Below are 9,263 nucleotides of genomic sequence, written 5' to 3'. Positions count from 1 at the left end.
CTGCATTCGAATTGCGACGAAGTAAATTGCTTTTTTGTTTCCCCTTTGACAGAAACGAAACCATTGAAGGAAAAAATAAAGGGTAAATTGTGATACTCAAAAGGATTATGGAGAATTACTATGAAGGGTGAATCTACTCAATTTCACAATACAATTTAGTTCAAAAATCAAGCAACATTTAAAAATTATAATTAAAGAGATCTTGGGAGTTTTCAGAACAGAGCATGGAAGTCTATCACTAGTAATTGCGACAAAGTAAATTTTTTTTTCCCCTTTGACCAAACCAAACCCATTGAAGGAAAAAAAAAAATTGTGATACTCAAGAGGATTATGGAGAATTACTATGAATAAAGGATGAATCTACTCAAATTCACAGTACAATTTAGTCCAAAAACCAAGCAACATTTACAAGATGCAAACAAAGAGGTCTTGGGAGTTTCCAGAATAGAATAGGTCATGAAAATACCTTGGCATTCCTATCACTAATAGAAAGTTGGGGAGAGCCGATTGCTCGGAATTGGAAACTAGGGCAAGAAGGCATCTTGATGGTTAAAAGTCGAGATTTTTTCTATAATGGGCCGGATCACATTGATTAGGTCAGTGCTCTTCTCCATGCGGATCTACCTTATGTCCAATATTATCTTGCTAAAGTTTTCCCCTTCTGCAATTGGAACAAATGTTCAAAAATCTTCTTTGAGGTATTATGGGGAAAATTTGAAGAATTCATCTTATATCATGGGATAAGATCTGTATGCCTAAACAGGATGATGGCTTGAGAATCCACTCTTTGATTATTAGGCAAAATGTTTTAATAGCAAGACATGCAGTGAATTTGTACCTGAACCTGATAATATGTGGAGCAAGTTAATGAGGGCCAAATATGGGGCTTGGATGATGCTTGCCAAGCCTATCCCACCATGCAATAACTCCTTCATTTTTAAAAAGGTATAATCATACCCTGATGAAATTATCTAATCATCGACGGATGATTGGGGATGGCTACTCCATTGATTTTATGCAAGATCATTGGATCTCCTCAACCCCTCTTGCTACTTAGCCAGCCATATTTAATCAAGGAATTATGATGAACTTGAAAGTTAGAGATCTTTTTTCTGCTAATGGAAAATGTTAGAATGATGGTTATGTTAGACAAATCTTTGAGGATGACTTGTCTGATAGAATTTCATCCTTTGCACCGCCCGACGGTGATTTGGTGGATAGATTGGCATAGGGGACAAGATGTATATCTAAAGTGAGGGCCAAGGATATCTATAAATTATTCAAGAAGGTACCCCATAGTAGAAAGGACAAGGCTTGGGTATCGTAGCTAGGCGTGCACCTTCGAGTGTCTTTATTTTTGTGAAAATTAGTTTGGGATTGTATTCCATGCCATCGACTTTTGATGAATAGGGGGCTAAATATTGCTTCTAATTGTGACCTTTGCTGAAATATAGTGGAATCTATAACTCATGTTCTTTTTTAATGCCCAAAGGTGCTGCAAGTTTGACAATTATCTAATGTCCAGACTATATTTTATTCATCACCATTCCCACTAGAGGTTTTTCTCCAGCATCTGAAAACATACAGTTTTAGAACCGAAAGCAAGATAGATCGCACATATTCTGCATATGTTGTCTTTCATATTTGGCATGCAAGAAATAAATGAATTTTTGAATATTTATCTTTTTCATCGAGGTTCATACTAGAAAAAACATTCATGCAAATTACCGAAATGATTCCGAGTGAAGTGGCAGCTAGGGCCACCTAGGACTTCACTATATTTTTACCTCTCACAAAGATGGTATTTATTACTTAGGAGCCGCCACCCTCAAGCTTCATGAAGACTAATTTTAATGGTAGTGTTAGTAAGAGAGACAACAAAGGAGGAACGGATTTTGTGATCAAAGGCCCACATTTTCAATTTATTATGGTAGATAAAAGATAGCTTTTTGATCTACCTATTCCGGAGGCAGAGTCGCAAGCTGCTTAAGAGGGGATTATAGTATGCTCCTTGAAGACAATTCGGCTATAGTGGTCGATTGGATTTCGAAACTCACTGGATCTTCCACTGATCATCTCCTACTATGGGACATTCAAAGACTAGCCGATACTTGTACATCATTTACAGTTGTCCATGTCTACATAGAGGCGAACAGTACAGCTAGCTGAATTGCTACTTTTGTTGTTGAGTGCTCTAAAGGAACCTCATCAACGTCTTTCTCGAGCATTCGTGTTCAATTTAGAGATGTTTTGTTTTCTGACTCTATTGCATATATTCATACTAGGCGAGAAAGAGCCATCCGGTCAATCAAAACAAACAAATCATGCTTAGAGAAGCTTCACATAATGGGTTTGGATTTTGGGACTATTTGATCTTTGGACTATTTGATATGCGGATAAAGATGTAACATTGAAAGAACAAACAAAAGTTTCTATTTTTCTTTCTTGAACTACATGATCTGGAGATCAAGATACAACCAAAAATGGAAAAAAAAGCTTTCTTTAAAAAGATTTGGCTAAAGTGTTCTGATCAAGCAAGACATAGGAAAAGAGAACAAAAACAGGAGAGAAAAAAAAAATCTAATTTCACTTCTTCAAGAGACTCTTAGATTTGTTTTTCAAGGAAAGTTCTTCATGAAAGGGATAAGATCCAAAATTTTTCCTAGGATTTGAAAAGTAACCATACATGTATGTTACTTTACTGCAAAACCAAACAAATTGAAAAAGTGGCCTCTTGAAGCATTATTCTATTTGTAGACTATTTTTCCTTGCAATCGCTAACTCAATAATGGTAGCATAGAGTTACCAATCCCTCGCACCAACCTTAACATCCTTAGGCTAGATGGTCCTACACTCCGACCTATCATGTGAAGGATAGTTGTCCGATCCATCATTGCTGTTATTGCAATCTAGTCAGATCTCCTATTCATATATGTATCTCCACTCTTTTACCTACAAATCTCAAAGTGCAAAAGAACCCTTTCTTTCTTGTTTTTGTTTTCTGTTTTCTAAGTCAGCTCCTTCCACACGTTGCCAGAGAATGTAAGGTTAACTGCGATATTAAATTCCTGATCAACACGTCAGCCCATTGCGTGGAAAGCCAAGTTCTAAAGAAGGACCTGGATGGTTAACCTAAACTTCCATTCAGTGGGCGATATCAACAACTTTCCCAGCTGCTGGAGAGAGAGAGAGAGGGAAAGGCAGCTGCTAGAAAGAAAACTCCATGCTGGAATGAACAGGATCTCATAGTCTAAGGTCTGCTAAGAGTCCCAAAAGAGACATGACATTTAAGTTCTATTATGTGGGATGATCCGGTGTGTTCCAGTGGAAAAAAAATCGACCAAGGTCAACAAAAACAATGGGAGCACGGAAGAAGAAATACCTTGCCTTCCATGAATTTGTATTCCATGCTTCGTGGTAATTGCAAGCTAAAAGATTAAAAAGTTCAAGCTGAATTCAGCAAGGGTGCAAGGCGGACACTAGCGCTTACTGCCATACAACTTGACACAACCATGGGGCGGGAACGCACAACGTGAATTTGTAATAAGCCAATTATGAAGTTCTTTTTGCATGGGAAAGGAGTTATCGGTACAACCACACAATGCTAAAAACCACATCAAGCATCTAGATGATAGATGATTGGCTTCAAAGAGCCACGCGGATGGGAGAAATGGTCAAGTATATCAAAAGTTGCTGGCTTCCGCAGCATTAGTTTTAAAAATCATTTAATGGATTATGGACAGGTGCTAAGAAGAGGAATGGTGACCCGTTTTCATGATTAAAAGTTGATGCATTATCGAAAGCATCTACCTACAAGAATGATATTGGATATTATAAGTGGATCTTTCATCAGCTATAAAAGAAAAGGAGAGAGGAGAAAAAAGAACCTACTTTTTACTGATCGATTGTTTCAGTTTCCATCAGCTGTTGTGTCCTGAGAAATAAAGTACCAATTAACCTTTTAGTGATGCACTTGAGGACATTCAGTAGCGTGTCTTTATCATTTCATAAATCTGCTGTTCTTATAAGAACAAAATAAGCACAGTAATTACCAAAATGGAGAATGATTGATACCAAGACCATTGCAGGTGAGTATCATTCCTTTGAACCTGGCAAGATATTCCTAAATAAGGAAAAGTAACCATCAGATCCAGAAAATGTGCTGATCCAAAATAAGGAAAAGCAATCAGATGAAGAGAATGCAATTTCCTTAAATCTGAGGGGGGTAAAATAAAAGTTAGCACAAATCAACTATCCAAATCATCATTGCTGTTTGAGATTCTTACTCTTAAAGTGTATCCATTGATCTCATAAGTGCCAGATATATCATACTCAAGTCGCTTAGCTGGATCACTTAGAACTGCAGACAATAAATTGAAGAATTTAATTTCACTCATTTCATAATCATAATTTCCAATGTGATTTTATAGCACCATAATATTTCTTAAACTGATATAACAATCTGAGTGTATGTAATCACCCAAACACCCCCCCCCCCCCCCCCCCCTACAAAAAAGAAGAAGAAGAAGAAGAAGAAGAAGAAGAAGAAGAAGAAGAAGAAAGAAAGAGAAGACAACTAAGTCATTAAATGTATTAACCAAAACAAGCCTTGATCCTGAGATATATGCCCTGTACCACCATCTTCCTGAGGTGAGTTTACAATTTCCAAGGCATTCTCCATCAAAAGAGAGGGCAAAACAAATATTTGAAATTAATAGAAATTACCCTTGTAAGCTTCATTTATCTCCTGAAACTTTGCTGTGACAGTACTATTGCCTTTGTGCTTGTCAGGGTGCCATTTCTAGTCATGGATAGGATATAAAATTCTGGGATAATTCTCCTCAGTATTTCAATAATACGATGTTTTAAAGCAAATGATAAAATACTCGAATAAAAAGCCTACAGATGACTCACTAGTGCCAGTCTTCGATAATTCAATTTAATAGTCCCGTCTGTTGCATCATAATCAACCTCCAGAACTTTGTAATAGTCCTGAAATTAAAACACCAGATCCAGTCAGATTTTGATAAGGAATAAGACAAGTTGGCCTTATATATCCAGTGCTGCAAGTACAAGGCACTATGTCTATCATAACTTTGAATGATCCATTGATTTCCAAAACATGTGATCTGTCTACCTCCTCAAAGCAACATGCAAATCGTAACACGCTTAACTCAAGCATAATAAAATTGTCTTTACGATCTTTGCATGAAGATACTTATGGCCTTTCAGAATTTGCATTCCTTTTTCATCACAGCCAACAGAAACAAATCAAATATACAACTCCCTTCACCCCACACCCCAAAGGAAAATGAAGAAGCACACTTCTTCATTGTTAATTAGTAGCAAAATAAATATAAGTACGTATTCAGACCTGACAAAGTCAACTCAATTTAGATTATACAGGAGATTGACATTAGGAATGATCAATATTCAATCCAAGAAGAAAAGAATTAAAAGCTCCCCAGAGATACAAGAAAAATTTGTCCTTCAAGAAGTTAGATACTTATGACTCACAGGTGAATTTCTCTCTCTCTACCACCCCCCTCTCTCCCTTCCCCTCTCTCTGTTCTTTTTTTTTTTCCTTCTTTTTTTGGTCTTTATCTGCCTGTGTTATATCTGGGAGGTGAAATCGGGTTTGTTTAATGTAGGCAACCACTGATTCTCGTATTTAGCTTGTATGTTAAACCTCTGATCACAAATATTCAGTTGTTGATGACTGTTCCATCTGCAAACTTACAGTTTATTGCCAACCAGAAGGATTTTTCCCTCACTTTCAACTTCTCAGGGTACTTCTTACCTCCTGCACCTCGACAAATTAATTATTTACTCCTAGTAAAGTGTTTTGGCATTTTCATGGTCCTGATGGCTTTAGGCAGCTTATTTGCCTCCACGTGTTTTGGCACTGACATTGGGCAATTTTTGATATATAACAGTTCTGATTTTTGGGAATCTTTTAGCCTATTAAACTGATCTTTTGTTTAAGATTCCCTATTTTGGCCCCGATAAGCCTTAGTTACAGCTTTAAGGCTCCTGTTAGATAATATCTTGAACGAACTTAAGCCCTCTTTTCTTTGTTTCATTGGCATTTCCAGCTATTTTGCTTGACCACTAGACTTTCACCTTTCATGAACCGTAATATCCCTCGATGAACCTAAGCATCTTCCACTAAGCCTTATATTAACCACCATTTAGGTCTAACTTCTCCCTTATTTATGGTTTAGCTCTTCTTTTATTGGCTTTTGTATGCCTTGTTTTCATGAGAAACAGCCACCTCTATGTGTTGTCATTCTTTCGATGATTGTTCATCTCTGACAATCTTTCTAGGCCCCCACTAGCCGCATATCGATCCAGCAAGTTGCACAACCTAATGTTGATTCTTGGGTCAGCTCCATCCTCTCAAGTATATGTTTCCATATTTCTAGCTAGTCTACTTTTAAGCCTCAATACTCCCTTTTGTAGCTGCTACTATGGCAATTGTCCTTTTCTTTTCATTTTAAGATTTTCATGTATTTTCCGGGGAAGATCCATGGAATGAAGCAATCAAGCATGTCTCTGCTGCCTTGTTTTCAATTTTCTCTGCAGTCAACTGTTTGTCCTTTTCCTCCCTAAGATATTTCTTTAGGAGTTACATGCTTATATTACTTATCAAGTTGGTCTTCGTATTTTCACACAGAATCTTTACTCCAGTCAACTCTTCACTTGCGAATGATCCACTTTCTGCATTCTCTTCTTCAAGCACCTAGCACCTTGTGTGGTTGTTTAGTCATCCTTTTTGACTTCCAAGCTCTCATTCCTTCTTAGCTTGTCCCTACTCTTCTTCTGGGAGCTGTATATTGTTGCTACAATCTTCATTTTTGTGCTTCTTCATTAGACAACTTTGCCCTCAGCATCCTGTATTGAACAATCTGCATCTGCAACTTTTGTTTTAATCAGCACTCTTGCAGCTTGAAGACCAGTTGTTGTTTTAATCAACCTCTCACACCATGGTTTACTCCTAATATCATGATATTTTGAGAATATAGCATGTGAATTAGCTTCCTTCAGCGAAGCCTTCAGCCCCTATTTTTGCCTAGTCTTTCCTTCAACAATGCCTTTCTATCCATTATATTAATCATCAACCATATGGAATATAAATAGGAATGAATTTCCCCAACATTTTTTTTATTTTTTAAAAGAGAAAGAATCAATATTTTCGAAGAAAGTTACAGGTCATAGGCAATGTGATGCAGATGATATTGTGAGCATTTATACATATATCATCTCAAATTTGAAGACGTACCCTAGATTATATGAAAATATAAAACATAGTTCCCTTGAAAGAAAATATAAGGCATAGGCAAGTTCTTCACTAAACAGAGACAATTGCTTAGCCAGCCCAATTAAAGAATGCTTCACAAGGGGGAGAAACATATAGAAGATGGCATTTTGCATTAGTTTAAGCATAGGAATTAAAACAAGGCATAAGATACCAAGGAAAATTTGGAAGAAAGATCAGCACATGAACTATTATTTAAAAAAGGCCATGTGGGATACTTGGGCCTATTTGGATGGCCAACCAGCTTACCAATGTGGTTTCTTCAACATAAGAAGGTGTTAGGAAACAAAGATGAAGTCAGAGGGACCGTGAGGACCACTTTTGGAACCCAAGATATTGGGACATTGGAAATCATCATTTTAGGTGGATTTCAATATCCTGGAAAACTCGATTTGGAGAAGCAATATCCTCCATCTATTTCTATGACTTCACAATTCATTCCTTTATTTACAACCAACAAGGGAGATATCTCATGGATAGGGCGACAAGGTGTCAGATAGGGCGCTTCATATCCTTCAAGTATGAGGAGCATTAAAAAAAAAAAAAATCAATGGAGCCGGATAGTTAGATAACAACCTTGCTGTAAAGCTTTCAAATCCTTTCACTGAACATTAGCAAGTCAAAACTTCAGATGACTAGATTTTCGGTACCTTTCTTGGGAAAAGATTATTGATATCTGCATAAAGCATTATGCTTTGCGTTCCATATCACAGGATAACTACGGCTTGAAGGAAGTCCAGCAAAATTTCAAAGCATCCCTCAAAGAGAACAGAAGGGACAAAATCATTCAAAGCAACAAGAAGCCATGGAAAAGATTTTGATATCTGCATTAAGCATTATGCTCTGCGTTCCAGATCACAGGATAACTACTGCTTGAAGGAAGTCCAGCAAAATATCAAAGCATCCCTCAAAGAGAACAAAAGGGACAAAATCATTCAAATCAACAAGAAGCCATAAAATCCAAGAAAACATCGTCATCATTCATCAATCAAGTATCGATATAATTCAAGATCGTACGTTTATATTTTAAATTCGAACTTGTTTGCCAAAAAAATAAAAAGAATTCCCCCTTAACCCTAGCCCTCATGCAATCAAGAATTTATGCATCCATCGTCCCATCTCGCTCACGGAATCTACTCTATGATGCAAGAACATAGATAAAGGATAGAATGGGGAGAATGAGCCCTAAATTGAGCTATAAAATCTAGGAAATTTCCATCAAGTAAGTCATTCACCTGAGCGGATTGGTGAAGCAATTACCTTGTGGGGTCCCTCTCCGCCCTCCATCCAATGAAAAGCTCAGCGGAGTAGCAAGATCCGCTCACATCCTTCACCACCGGAAATATCCGGCTCCGGTTGCGAGTGGATCGCCAAGAAGAGAAAAAAACAGAAAGAAAAAGCGGTGAAAAGGGGTGCGATCTCCGGAGTCCTCCGAGGGCGGATTTCCGAGCCGGCGGGAGGACAGAAAGAAAGAAGGGGCCTGAATTGGGTCCCTTCTTGGATATGACGTTCTTCTGGCGGGATGGCGCTGTCTTTATCAGCTTGTGGACGGTCGCCAAGCGTTTGATGGATGGTCCCTAGGAAGGCTAACTAGTAAATAAAATATACAACTATGTGTTGTTGGGCCAAGGCCGCATCTCACAATATCCACTTCCAACTATGATGGTTTTGACGCAGCGGGCAGCAAACAGAGGTTGGATCAAAAATCTATCGATTCAGATTTAACTTATTTATTAAAAGATGCAGATCTGGTTCATGTAACTCATTAATGGATAGATTGAATCAAGATAAATGAATTAAAACGATATTTGGTTTGCGGAAGGAATCAAAATTTAAATTTCAGACGTGTTTGATTCATAACCGAAATCGGAATAAAATTTGAATATTAAAAAATAGTAAAATTGAATTTTAGGATATTGGGACATTTTCATTTTTTAATAGAATC

The 9,263-nt window shown here is 37.4% G+C and overlaps 1 protein-coding gene across 5 annotated transcripts in view; it reads right to left on the bottom strand.

Moving 5' to 3' along the window:
• LOC103711774 (chaperone protein DnaJ-like) overlaps nucleotides 1-8,868 on the bottom strand; it is a 40,833-nt gene extending 31,965 nt beyond the window's left edge. For 2 of the 5 annotated variants that reach the window (XM_008798046.3, XM_026806463.2), the window contains exons 1-6: nucleotides 8,579-8,868; nucleotides 4,915-4,992; nucleotides 4,726-4,801; nucleotides 4,287-4,360; nucleotides 4,053-4,123; nucleotides 3,892-3,934 (exon numbers count right to left, since the gene is read on the bottom strand). In XM_008798046.3, the coding sequence (XP_008796268.2) occupies nucleotides 3,895-3,934; nucleotides 4,053-4,123; nucleotides 4,287-4,360; nucleotides 4,726-4,801; nucleotides 4,915-4,992; nucleotides 8,579-8,605 (366 nt within the window). In that variant the 5' untranslated portion in view covers nucleotides 8,606-8,868 and the 3' untranslated portion in view covers nucleotides 3,892-3,894. Of the gene's footprint in view, nucleotides 1-11; nucleotides 662-1,681; nucleotides 3,811-3,891; nucleotides 3,935-4,052; nucleotides 4,124-4,286; nucleotides 4,361-4,725; nucleotides 4,802-4,914; nucleotides 4,993-8,578 lie in introns of those variants that run through there. The other 3 variants (XM_039118955.1, XM_008798044.4, XM_008798045.4) reach the window with 3 other exon arrangements.
• Between the last annotated feature and the right edge of the window lie 395 nt (nucleotides 8,869-9,263).

This window comes from Phoenix dactylifera, chromosome 2 (genome assembly GCF_009389715.1).
Source record: "Phoenix dactylifera cultivar Barhee BC4 chromosome 2, palm_55x_up_171113_PBpolish2nd_filt_p, whole genome shotgun sequence".
In the NCBI taxonomy this organism is placed as follows: Eukaryota; Viridiplantae; Streptophyta; class Magnoliopsida; order Arecales; family Arecaceae; genus Phoenix; species Phoenix dactylifera.
The sequence above is the reverse complement of the archived record's forward strand: the minus strand, read 5'-3'. Positions and strand labels throughout refer to the sequence as shown.